General features: G+C 42.2%; 1 protein-coding gene across 1 annotated transcript in view; it reads right to left on the reverse strand.

Annotated features, from left to right (window-relative positions):
* Positions 1-13,746, reverse strand: part of LOC139011436 (cyclin-Y-like protein 1) — a 28,893-nt gene extending 15,147 nt beyond the window's left edge. Inside the window, exons 1-5 of the mRNA XM_070416974.1 lie at positions 13,512-13,746; positions 11,738-11,763; positions 9,581-9,681; positions 2,315-2,350; positions 1,046-1,097 (exon numbers count right to left, since the gene is read on the reverse strand). Coding sequence (XP_070273075.1) covers positions 1,046-1,097; positions 2,315-2,350; positions 9,581-9,681; positions 11,738-11,763; positions 13,512-13,746 — 450 coding nt within the window. The remainder of the gene's footprint in view (positions 1-1,045; positions 1,098-2,314; positions 2,351-9,580; positions 9,682-11,737; positions 11,764-13,511) is intronic.
* Between the last annotated feature and the right edge of the window lie 69 nt (positions 13,747-13,815).

Consider the following 13,815-nt stretch of genomic DNA (forward strand, 5'->3'; position numbering starts at 1 on the left):
TACCCACTGAAGGAAAATACATAAGAACTCTCATGCTAGCAGCTCCTACTTTGCGCACCTGTCCCTAAAATAATTGTGAGTAGGTGACATGTCTTTTAGCCTTTTTAAAAAATAATGACACTTTTTTTTTTTTTTCAGAGCGTAAGGGAGAAGGAGAGGGAGATAGAAACATCAATAATGAGAGAGAATCATTGATCAGCTGCCTCCTGCACACCCCCTACTGGGGGATGAGGCCCTCAACCCAGGCATGTGGTTTTGACCAGAATCGAACCCAGGACCCTGTAGTCCACAGGCCGATGCTCTATCCATTGAGCAAAACCAGCTAGGGCTCTTTTAGTCTTTGAAGTATAAACAATGATCTTAAACAACACTGATTCTATACTCACCAGTTACAGTTACTGATACAGGCACAACCTGCATACAGTTACGTATGTCTCCCATTCCCCCCTCCACAGAAGTCTACCGAAATGTAAACCATGTGTAGGCTCACAGGCACGTTGACCCCCATGTCACTCTTCTCTGCAACCAGCTCTGAAAACACATGTTCATGTTCCTGTGACCCCGAGACTCTGGCTGTGCCGTGCTCCACAGGAGGCACCAGCTACGTGTCGCTGCAGAGCTTCAGAGGAGGGAAGTAGGAAATTCCTCTCATTTTAATTGGTTTAAAATTTAAGTTGCTGTCTCAGTTTTTTCAAAGAGTCTTAACATACCTAAAGGTCCATTTACAGACGTTTATATTGTTTGGTGCTCCTGAAATTTTTCTTTAAGAACGATACACTTACTCATTTGGGGCACATTTACTCACTTTAGCTCCCTGACTATACAAAGCTGTGGCTCAGTTCTTACTGACGTGGCCCTCACACAAGACTCCTTTTGTAAAATCATTAGAGACAACATGCAGTGGGAAGAAGACTGAAAAGAAGATGCTTTGACTTCAAGCTGGAGGGAGTCATTTTCTTCTTATAATTCATTTCAAAGCAGATCAGTATGAAAGAAACACCACAGTATGAGAGACAAATAGAACCTCAATAAAACTGACACTTACTCTGAACGGGTGCTTTCTCTCATCGAAAATATCGAACGATTTATTTCCAACTCTATGAAACAAGAAGATGCATTTAAAAACCGTACTCAGGAAATGTTAGTATCTCAGGAACACATCATCTAGGAGAGGGGGTTCGGGGGAAGCTTAACTTTCAACAAAGCAGTTTGACAAACTGACTCTAAGAGGGTTTCCTGACTTCTTTTTACTCAGTACATCAAACCCTGTGCAATGTTTTCTGCAATGACCAGCTAGCATTGCCTTCAAAACCACTGACCCGCCCTGACAGGCAATGCTGGCAAACCAAATGTATTTCCATCCCTCCAGCTCACACTGGAATACACAAGAACACTTTATAAAGCAGTAGTGCTGGGCTACAATGTGTTTAGAATTTTAATTCATGTGGATATGACATTCATGTTAATTTCCTGTTTTTCCACTTGTTATTTTTCTGTATTACATTCTTTTTTTTTATATTTTATTGATTTTTTACAGAGAGGAAGGGAGAGAGATAGAGATAGCTACATGAGGCTGGGTCTTCCTAATACTTCTTCAAAGCAAAGAATTAAGATGACTGAAGTAATGGCAAATCATTGAAGACAGAATATCCATGAGAATCAGGTGTCTTCTATTAAGCCAGACATTTAAAAAATTTGCAAAAATGTAGATTAATGATACATGTCCACTCAAATTTTGGTGCAGAAAATAATTATTTTTCATATTGTCTTTTATATTATACCCTGTAGTGGGCAAGACAGTCTGCACAACCAAGAATTATCCAGCTCAGAATTTCAGTAACACTATAAAAACTGTTTAAACATACAGTGGATTTATTTTTTAAAGCTCCATTTTAATTTCTAATACAGTAAATATCAAATAACCCACATAAACAAATACTCTTTGGGATCCTCAATAACTCAAGCGTTATGGGTCTTAGGACAAAAACAATTCATTCACTTTAATCCTATATAATAAAAGGGTCACATGCAAATTGTTCCCTCGACCAGGAGTTCAACTAGAGTTTGACCAGGGGGCAGGGCTGGCCCGCCAACCACCTGGGGTCTCTCCCGTGGCCGGCCCAGCCCAACTGGCCCTGATTGGGGCCGGCCAACTGGACCCTACCTGTGCACGATTTGTGCACCCGGCCTCTCATAATATAATAAAAAGCACTTTACAGCTTGCTTCAAAAATGTCTACAGCTACTACCTAACACTCAATTCGATATGTTATACATTTACTAGCTAGAATAACAATACAGGGTTTAAAACTCACCTGTACTTTATGATGTGATGTATGGAGAAAGTCATGCTGTGGAAGAAAAAAGAATTGTAAAAATTGGTTTTATTATGTTAGGTTTGAGGACAATTGTTAATGGGTCGCGGGCGGGGGAGCGGGAAGACCATCCCAGCTGCCCAGTGGTCTTGAAATCTTCATTCCCATCAGTATCATATGTGCACTTTGCCCCTTGTTTTAGCTATTTTGCAATTTCACATACTCGAGACTGTACACCTACTTTGGCCCCACCCTGTACATGTTAGTGCACACTCCCCCATCATTTGCCCTTGTACTCATAGGACCTTTCATCCTGTACATGTTATATGTATTTGTGCACATACTTAAATTTAAGCCATACAGTAGTTGTGCTTTTAAAAAAGTTGTGAGTCCCTGCGTTTCAGTTGATTTATTTCACTATCTACCTACACACACATTTCCATTATTTTCCTACAATTAAATAAAATGCTCTGTACCAAAAAAAAGTTTAACATCACTTTTACATAATTATTAGGAAATTGAATAGCAAGTGTAAGAGCCCAAAACATCAGTAGATTTAGTTATCCTGACACAAGCAATGCTAACAACGCATCACAATGCTTCACAGTGTAATATTAATAACATTTACTTGCAAAGTAGATTAAATGTAATCATGCTTCACAGTTTTCCTCAGCTTGTCAAAGGTTGTGACATTGAGAGACTGTTGGGGGTGGTGGTGAAATGTATGTATTTAGAGACAAACATTTTTAGAAAAGTTGCATAAGTGATTCTAGTAAAGACTGCACCCCATTGGGAACAATGTACCATGATGCACATTTTTCAAAATCATTCTTAAAACTCAATTAGCTCTATGAATTTTCTCAGTAAACCCTTACTTCACCAATAATGAATCTACTGAATGACCATTTTCTTCCTTCCTTCCTTCCTTCCTTCCTTCCTTCCTTCCTTCCTTCCTTCCTTCCTCCCTCCCTCCCTCCCTCCCTCCCTCCCTCCCTCCCTCTTTCTTTCTTTCTTTCTTTCTTTCTTTCTTTCTTTCTTTCTTTCTTTCTTTCTTTCTTTCTTTCTTTCTTTCTTTTTCTTCTTTTTTGGAAGAGGAGAACTGAGTTTAATAATTTTGTTTCCACTTGACTGTGATTGGAAACCTGGCTCCATAGAAGGGGCCAGGAGAAGGTGAGCTGCTATGGAAGAGAGAATCTGCCAGGTCACCAAACGCAAAGGGGATATGACAGGACCAAGCAGCCCACAGAGTGGACAGTGAGAAAGAACCAGTCATCAACAGAAGCCAAACCTCTGAGAAGCATGTGGGAGAGTCGGTCCATGGCGACAGTTGCTCTGGGAACGGGGACATTCCTGCGCGGGGATGCCTAAGGCCTAGGCTACACAAAGGGCGTCTGAGACAGACATTCCTGATGGACATTTTACAAAATCTGGCCCTTAGAATAACTGAGAAATAGCCCGAAAAGATCATCCTTGAAACTGTAATAAAGAAAGTGTCTTAAACTGGTAAAACTGACAACTCAGTGAGCTATTTTTGCTGTCATCCTACCATAAGAAAAAAGCAGAAATACATTCGTCTAGCAATCTGTGAAAAGCAGGGAACTGCACCATAAAAGCGTAGAAAGAGTCTATAAATGGGAGAGTCCAAGAAAAAGCTCTCTCCAAAATGTCCACAAAGATACATATGCCCGTTAGAAGAAAAAGTAAGAATATACACATCATCAATCACATCCGAGAATAAGAAAGTTAGGATTGATAGATTTAGATTGAATGACTACTCTAAAGTAGGGCAACTCGTTTGCGTCATTTCTCAGATTCCTTGGGCAAGTCATGCGCAATCCGAAGGGATCAACACCTGCAAATTCCTTGTCCTGGATCATGGGTTCAGCTCCCAGAGGAGAGAACAGGCCTTGCCTGTGAGTCCTTTACTTTCTAAAAGAAAAAACCAACCAAACAAAACCCCACCAAGTCATTTTGTGCGCCTAGCTAATCCCTTCCCCTTGATTAACATAAAAACAGAAACATCCTTGCCCAAAAGGGCTGAGTTTTTCCTCCTAAAAGACATTCATACCGTCAAACCAAGATGGCGGCATAGGTAAACACCGGAGTTTGCTGCCTGGAACAACCACTTCAAAAATACAACTAAAAGACGGAACGGACATCATCCAGAACCACAGGAAAGCTGGCTGAGTGGATGTTCTACAACTAGGAGGAAAGAGAAAAGCATACCGAGGCTCAGAGGAGGCGCAGTGCTGAAGTAAAATACTAAGGTTCGGAGTGCATGTGGAGCGGGCTGGAGGCTGAGGGCGCGGTTGCTTTCAATCGGGAGGGAGTCTCAGGCTCTGAGCTCCAGTTCTGGGCGAGTCTCTAAGGACCCAGACTCATACGGGAGAAGCGGGACTGTCTGGCATCGCTCAGAACCCTAGGGCAGCTTTCTCTCCGTGGGGCTTGCAGCGACTACTGGGGCACTGAGAAGCAGAGCCTCTGAGGGCAAGACTGAGAGCAGCCATAATTGCTAACCCCACCCTGTTGATCCTGTGGGACCCGCCCCGCCCAAGCCCTGCAGGGAGGCTTTTGCTGGATAGCCTCAGGCAAAGGCTAGATTAGCACCTCCCTAGAGATCCAGGAGCCAGGAAGCCCAGAGATCAGAGTGGGACCATCCAGCTTTAAGCTCCATGGAACCATAAAAGACACACTAAAGAGGCAGACTCAGTGAGCACCAAAGCCCCATCGAAGCAAGTCTAGCCCCAGAGGGGTGTCTCCAGCACAGAAGTTCTCCCACCGCAGACACAGCTGATTCTCACAGCCAATTGACCTGGAGGTCAATTCCTCACAGTGATAACTACAACAATCAAGGCTTAACCACAACAAGACTGTGCACAAAGCCCACAAGGGGGTGCACCAAGAGTGTCTACCTTAGGTAATTGGGACACTTAGCACAGAAAGGCACTCTATCGACACAGCAAAGCATAAAAAAATGCCGAGACAAAGAAACAGGACACAAACGACAGAATTGGAGGAAAGCAAACTGTTGGATATAGAGTTCAAAACCACACTTTTAAGGTCTTTAAAGAACTGTTTAGAAGCCCTCGAAAAGACTGGTAAGACCGCCGATAAATGTAGTGAGATCCTCAAGAAATCTAATGAGACCCTCGATGTTGTGATAAAGGACCAACTAGAAATTAAGCATACACTGACTGAAATAAAGAATATTATACAGACTCCCAACAGCAGACCAGAGGGTCGCAAGGATCAAGTCAAAGATTTGAAATACGAAGAAGCAAAAAACACCCAACCGGAAAAGCAAAGTGAAAAAAGAATCCGAAAATATGAAGATAGTGTAAGGAGCCTCTGGGACAGCTTCAAGCGTACCAACATCCGAATTATAGGGGTGCCAGAAGATGAGAGAGAGCAAGATATTGAAAACCTATTTGAAGAAATAATGACAGAAAACTTCCCCTACCTGGTGAAAGGAATAGACTTCCAAGTCCAGGAAGCGCAGAGAACCCCAAACAAAAGGAATCCAAAGAGGACCACACCAAGACACATCATCATTAAAATGCCAAGAGCAAAAGACAAAGAGAGAATCCTAAAAGCAGCAAGAGAAAGAAAATCAGTTACCTACAAGGGAGTACCCATACGACTGTCAGCTGATTTCTCAACAGAAACTTTGCAGGCCAGAAGGGAATGGCAAGAAATATTCAAAGTGATGAATACCAAGAACCTACAACCAAGACTACTTTATCCAGCAAAGCTATCATTCAGAAGTGAAGGCCAGATAAAGAGCTTCACAGATAAGAAAAAGCTAAAGGAGTTCATCACCACCAAACCAGTATTATATGAAATACTGAAAGGTATCCTGTAAGAAGAGGAAGAAGAAGAAAAAGGTAAAGATACAAATTATGAACAACAAATACACATCTATCAACAAGTGAATCTAAAAATCAAGTGAATAAATAATCTGATGAACTGGTGATTGTAATAGAATCAGGGACATAGAAAGGGAATGGACTGACTATTCTTGTGGGGGGCGGGAGAAAGGGGTGTGGGGGTGAGTGAAGAGATTAGACAACAATCGTGCACCTATGGATGAGGACAGTGGGTGGGGAGTGAGGGCAGAGGGTGGGGTTGGAACTGGGTGGAGGGGAGTTATGGTGGGAAAAAAGAGTAACTAATGTAATAATCTGAACAATAAAGATTTAATTTAAAAAAAAAAAAAAAAAAAAAAAAAAGACATTCATACCATACATCATATTCGCAAAGCAGTTTAAACACACTGCCTGCTATTAGCACTGTTTGTTTGTTTGTTTGTTTGTTTTTAATAAAAGGGATGCATATCTGAGTGTAAGAACTGGAAGATTCTCCCCAGAGTTTAAAGCAGCGGTTCTCAACCTGTGGGTCGTGACCCCTTTGGGGGTCGAACAACCCTTTCACAGGGGTTGCCTAAGACCATCGGAAAACACATACATAATTACATATTGTTGTTGTGATTAATCACTATTCTTTAATTATGTTCAATTTGTAACAATGAAAATACATCCTGCATATCAGATACTTACATTACGATTCATAATAGTAGCAAAATTACAGTTATGAAGTAGCAACAAAAATAATTTTATGGTTGGGTGTCACCACATGAGGAACTGTATTAAAGGGTCGTGGCATTAGGAAGGTTGAGAACCACTGGTTTAAAGGATTAATAAATGCTGCTTCAAGTTCTTGAAGATGGAAATGGAAGGCAAACGGCATCATCAGAGGCTGGGAACTAGTTACAAACAGCAGGGCATCCTGAGCTCGGCGGGGGCTGAGCGCCACCCCACCCCATGTCACCATTTTAAGAGTTTCTGCCAATGCTTAGTTAAGAGTAGGACTTCTTTAAGAGACTAAAAGAAATGCAATTAAGTTTTTATTGAAGACTATCCAGTGGCAAGAACAGCTGAGCATTGTACCATGTCGTAGACATTAGTCAAGAATTCACTCAGACTGCCTTTCACACTGCATTCGTCAGGCAGCCTTCAGCCTGCAGTGAAAGTGCCTTGCAGCGCTGGTCCTGAGTCCTAACAGGGCTTTACTTTATATCGCAGCCCACCACCTGTGTTCCTCGTATTTTACTATCAAGAAGTTCGGCCACATAGCTTAACAAAAAAAAAAAAAAAGAAGAAGAAGTCCAAACTGTTTCCATTCTGAGGCCAAATTATGGTGTGATGCTAATTTGCATAAAGCGTTTGCCTCTCCATGCGTCCTGCTGAAATCCCGGGTCCATCCCAAGGAAAAAGCTCATACATCTGTCTAATTGCAGCAGAAGCGGGCGGGTGTGGCTCTGAATGACCATTTTCAAAAGGGAGGACAGCAAATGGAAACTTCCTGTACTTCCTGAATTAGACTGATTTGGAGAAAGAAGCATGAAACCTACTTGTCTGAGCAAGGCTAACCTTTACAACTACGTTTGAATTATTCTGTGACATCAGAATCTTTTGAATTCAAAAGAAGCTACAGAATGCATCCAAAGTTGAGTGGTGTTATTCTTTACTCCAGGATTTAGTGTTGGCTGAATACAAACATTCAGTGATTACTCAATAGGTACCAAAGCTCAGGAGTTGAGAGAGAGATGGGGCTCAGCTTTTGCGGAAACACAATTTGATCTCAACTACTGTTATAGGTGAGAGAAGCAAGTTATATTATTATAATTGTGAACTTGCTGTTTTTTAACTAAAGTAGAAGTTACTAATAATTTAATTAGCAAAAAGATGGCACATTATGAAAATGACATTTTAAAGCTGATTATGTTTTTCAGGCTGAAAATACAATTAAAGGTGAATATATTAATACTGTCAGGGAGCATTTCCCAAACTGTGTTCTGGAGAATCAGCACTCATATTCCAGACACTGAGAATGTACCTTGGACAACCCCATGGGAGCCAGGAAGCTGGACAGAATATGCATTTTCTCTCTTAAATAAGATTAGAGTTTTCCTCTTAGGGTGTTTTTAAAGTTCATCTCCCATAGTAGGCTATGGGGCAACTAATAAACACTTTTCATCATCATAACACTGTTCATGGTTGCTTAAGTGTAAACCTGTCTATGGCTATGTTTCCAAAAATTACTTCTTTCACTTTTTTCTTTTGTTATATATCTCCTATATTTTAGAGAGGAATATGCAAATTGACCGTCACCACCAGAAAGATGACTGCAGCACAATGGAAGCCGAGTTCCCGTAAAGAACCTTACTGAGCAATCAGCAGGGACCTGAGGCTGCGACCCTCCCCCCCCGCCTCCGTGGAACTTGGCAGGGGACCTCAAGGAGTGCTCTCCCACTCCAGCCTGGGCTGGGGGACCTCAGGCTGCACCCCCTGTTCAGCGGGGCAGCCGGGTCTGGATCTCACACGATTTTAAGGCACACGTGGGTGGGTAGGGACTTGACTCTGGGTCCTGTGGTGCGGCCCGGACTCTGACAGGAGGAAGATATTCACATACATTTTACTAATTTTCTTTCATCTCTGACACTTCTATTATAGAGAAAGGGCAAATAGCAATATTAAAATATTCCCTCTAATTAATCTCCTTTTAATGTGCACGAATTTCCTGCACCAGGCCACAAGATGCATTGTCTTGAAGATATATTTATACATATGTATACATATATAATTAAATTTTATATATCTACTAAATTAAAACTTCAGTTGAACAAATTTTACCTACAAAGGAATTAGCTTGAAAAGTTGTTCCTTAAAGACTGATGTGATACATCCCACTTTGGGGGTAGGAAGGAAAAGTAACTTTTAATACAGACATAGTGTAGAGAAATGTATGATGGGGAAATCTGACAAAATCCAATTAACTTGTAATGCAGACACACTCTGGAGCCAGTGGGGGAGAAACTATTCCTTCTTGCAAGAATAGCTTCCAAAGTGCTGTGCACTGTTTTAGGGCCATGTCCCATAAAGAAATACGTTTTAATAGAAACACCCAATAAAAAGCACTTCTCCTTTCCATTATGGTCCAAAATGCCTCAAAAACAGAAAAAAACACACGATATTTTGGGGGGATTTCATATATTTGCTAACTGGTTTTCCCTTCTTCCATCCCCTCTAATGGTTACATGGAAATTGAAATTTCATATTTAGGTACTTGACATCAATAAATATAGACACCAGTTTCTTAACCTGGTTACTGAGAAGGACAACACAGTGGCTGAGACTATGGGTCAGTAGGATGCTCTCAGCAGAAGGGGGTCTGTCACTCAGCCTGCGGCAACCTAGAGGTACTCACGCTCGGATGGTGGTTTTAAAGTCCGGCTGCCTGATGGCATCGTCAGAGAGAAACACCGTTGGACATGACCCATATCCTTTAGTAAGGCGCCCTGGACACTCCTGACGTAGAGGGAAAGAGAGGCAGATGTCACAGTACGTATGCTGAACCTATAAATGTGCGTGTTTTTTTCTCTTGGTTAAAATGTCAAACAATTAAGCATTAAGGTTTTTCTTACAGTCCATGAACTGCATGAGTGTGATATCATGTGCGGCTCTATGTAAACCCAGTACATAATCTAACTTCCACAGACGAGATTTGAGGAATGGCTTATAAAATATTCCCTTTCATAAGTACCTATCATCAAACCTGCCAAACCCCTATTAAACATGCCCTTTATAATAGTGTAAAACGTTTAGAATTAGACTTCAGTGTTTTTCTTCCTTAAGAGAGCAAACGTAGCTAAGATTTCCCATTTCTCTTGTTCATTTATTACACTTAAATGCAATGCATTAAATAATAAAAATTCACAGCCATTTTATTGCAGTAAATGAAAGCCAATAATGAATACTAATTCAAAGAGACAAACATGCATGTTTGGTCAGAGGCGTGTGTGCCAGGGCTGCCCATTTGCTAACAAGCTGGGGGCCACAGGTCTCTCTGAACCTCACTTCCCCAAAAAACAGATAAAACAGCTTTCAGAATTAAGCTCTCACTTCATGTTTAAGGAAGACTATCATTACATTTCTCAAGTGAGAACCTCAGAGAATAGTTTCCATTCATTTCTACATGTTGTTAATTCTGTTCTCTTGGTCATCTGACACTCACCCCCATCCTGCCTCACTCAGGCTGCTCTCTGCTTACAAGGCCTCTTCTTCCTTGTCCAGCAAGCTCAACTCCTCCCCATCTGCCTCCAGGATACCCTCACCAGCAGCCACACCACCCAACCTCTGTCCTGCACACGCCCACATCTGAGTGTCCACTTGTCACATGGCATCAACTGCCTACAGGGTGTCCCTCTCATAGAAACCTAAGCTTCTCTAGGGAAGGGAGGACTCGGACTTCTCTCCTGCCTCCAGCTGCTGAGCACAGAACCTGGGACAGGTTAGCAGCTCAAGTACTTGACAAGTTTTTTTTTTTAAATTTTCTTTATTTCAGAGGGGAAGATAGAGGAATAGAGAGCTAGAAACATCAATGATGAGTGAGAGTCTTTGATTGGCTGCCTCCTGCATGCCCCTCACTGGGGCCTGAGCCTGCAACCCTAGCATGTGCCCTTGGCCAGAATCAAACCTGGGACCACTCAGTCTGCAGGCCGATGCTGTATCCACTGAGCCAAACCAGCTAGGGCAACAAGTTTTTTAAATCATTTACATCTAGGAGATAAATCTTACTACGGATACAATTTAGAATTTATTTGCAGTGGTACTGGAGAGGTGACAATAAAATGTTTGATAACTTTTAGAGAAAACACTATCCTTAACACACTTTAGCAGTATCCATTGATTTGAGAAGTATCCATTGATTTGCAAAGAGCCCAACAATTCAGCAATAATCAAATACTGACATAGCCTGAACTATGTTTTGACAATTCTCTTCCTTAAAATAAGGCCAATAACTAATCATTGTAAATAGATGAGAATAACAGTAGCATTTTGAATATCAGAAAATACTAATAACTTTAATATGCTTGGTTTTGTTGTTTTGAAAAACTAATTCAGATGAGCCACCCTTCCTCATTTCATAGAAAATAGCTTTCTTCATGCTGTCATACTTCCCCATCAGCATCCCCCACAAATGCACAAGAGATTGGGCAGGGGAATAATCTACTTGATGCCTTTTAAAATACAGAGCATTTTAACATTGCCAGTAGCCTATAATCAGAAAGATCCATATCTTGTATAAAACACCATTTTGCTTGTTTTAATGGTTTCACTGCAAAGCCACTTTTTCCTTATCAATCAGAAGTTCCAGACCATATATTTTTTTGAAAAGTATCACTATTTGAAGGAATAAATTCTCCTTCAATCTAGAATAATTAGGAAAATAGAGGAGGTTGAGAACACCTACAAATGAGGTCCATGCTATTGGTATCTACCCATTATAGTTGTTAGGAATCACAGCAGACAACTTTTACATCAAACGATTAATTTCTTACTTAACTCTTCAACTGTTACTTACATCATTGTTCTTCCTCTTGTCTTGTTCTAAGAAAAAACAAATTAACTGATCAATTCTGATACAATTGCCATAGAAAATAACAGTGGCTGATTATCTGAGAAACTACCACATACAAAATGAGCAAAATTTTATTTCATTTTAAATACTTTACAACAAAATTTATAATTTGGAATACCTGGAAAGATGAGCACCCTAAAGTAAAATCTAAAAACTTAGTGTTACTTTTTGACCTAACGTATCACCTATATTAGGCACAAATGAAAGGCTCTCCATGTACAGAAGGGCAAATCCATTCAGACCAGGTGAGAAATGAAGCTGATGAAAAATTTGCCTGTAGCATATCTGAACCTCTACCCAGTAGTGGCACCTGATTGTACATTTATACCCACCTCACTTGAATCACCAGGATCTAAGAGCTGACGCTCTGAGAACCAGGTTCTGGCCAGGCACTAGTCTCCAGGCTCATGGGCCTCCCTGGAAATGTCCAGAACTACTTTTTGGTAATCAACTAAAATACCTCACTAAAAACAATGGAAAGTAACCTATTCAAATGTACATTTTAAAATGAGTGCTGCCTTAGTAGCCCTGGCTGGTGTTGCACAGTTTGTTGGGCATCGTCCCTGGACCCAAAGGTTGCCAGTTTCATTCCTGGTCAAGGCCACATGCCTGTGTTTTGGGCTCAGTCCCTGCTGGGGGTGGTGTGAAGGACACAGCAGATGGATGTTACTCTCTCACCTCAATGTTTTCTCTCTCTGTCACTCTCCCTCTCTCTCCCAAAATCAATAAACTATTTTTTTCTTTCTTTTTTTTAATCCTCACTCGAGGACATTTTTTCCATTGCTTTTTAGAGAGAGTGGAAGAGAGAGGGAAAGACAAAGAGAAACATCAATGTGAGGGAAACGCATCAATGGGTTGTCTCCTGCACAAGCCCTGACCAGGGCCCAGGCTGGGGGGAAGCCTGCAACCGAGGTATGTGCCCTTGACTGGAATTGGACCCAGGACCCTTCAGTGCAGGCCAATGCTCTACCCACTGAGCCAAACCAGTTAGGGTTCAAAAAACTATTTTTAAAAAATATTTTAAAAAAGAAAATGAGCATGGTAACCTAATTTCCCGTGGCTTCAGCACCCAGCGTCATTTTGCTCTCACAAAGGCCAGGAGAAGAATGAAAGCTCTGAATAGGGTCTTGGCTGTGCTGTTCCCCACACTGTCTCCTCTGGTGTGGGGTGGGCACCACAGAAACAGTCCCTTATGAGTGAAGAGAGGGCCAGGGCGTAGCTTTTCCTTTACTGTCTCCACTCTACTGTGAGGCACCCATGGCTCTGGAAGCAACTGAGAAACACAGCAATCCTAACCAAAAGCGATTAGCTTAAAACAAGAAACACACACACACACACAGAGAACACCCCATGCTTTATTGTGCGGCATTACTTCAAATACAATGGAACCCTCATTCCTTGTACTTCTGTCCTAATCAATGGAAACACCTGCTCACGTGTGGCATTCCCAGCAGGTAAACTCAATTGAACAAAGCACTGAGGAAGGTCAGCAGGCAAGCAGGAGGGTCAAAATGCTACCTTGCTGCTCAGGTAGTAAAGAGGGAAAAGATCCGGCCGCAAGGTCGAGAGCAGCAGGGGTGGGGGACCAGGTGCCCATCCCTAGGAAAGCTGGCTCCTGCTGGAAGGAGCCCCAGGCAGTGAGTCCCTCCCAGGCGACTGTGGGGGCAGCGGAGGACAGAGGTACCCCAAAGAGCAGAAGGGAATTGCTACCTCTTACCTTTGGGCGTCGCCGGGGCGCTGATGTTCTTCAGGTGGTGGCGCTTGAGGGCTCTGGAAGTTGACTCAGACTTCGGGGTAGCAGGCACTGTTTCTACTGCCCCTGTGTCCCTAGCAGCCGCCTCATGAACCTCAGACTCACACTTGGACTTAACGTGCCTGGAGCCCCGATCCAGCTTGGGGCTGGCCCTGGGACTGCGACTGGCCTTCAGGCAGCAACTCTTGGAGTTGCCCATGGTTCACCTCCTCTCCTCCCTGGTGTTGCTGATTCGCTCCCACCCCGCTCCCCGCCACCCCCCACCCAC

The sequence above is a fragment of the Myotis yumanensis genome, unplaced genomic scaffold, assembly GCF_028538775.1.
Source record: "Myotis yumanensis isolate MYYU_CA2020_CCGP unplaced genomic scaffold, mMyoYum1.0.hap1 SCAF_5, whole genome shotgun sequence".
Taxonomy (NCBI): domain Eukaryota; kingdom Metazoa; phylum Chordata; class Mammalia; order Chiroptera; family Vespertilionidae; genus Myotis; species Myotis yumanensis.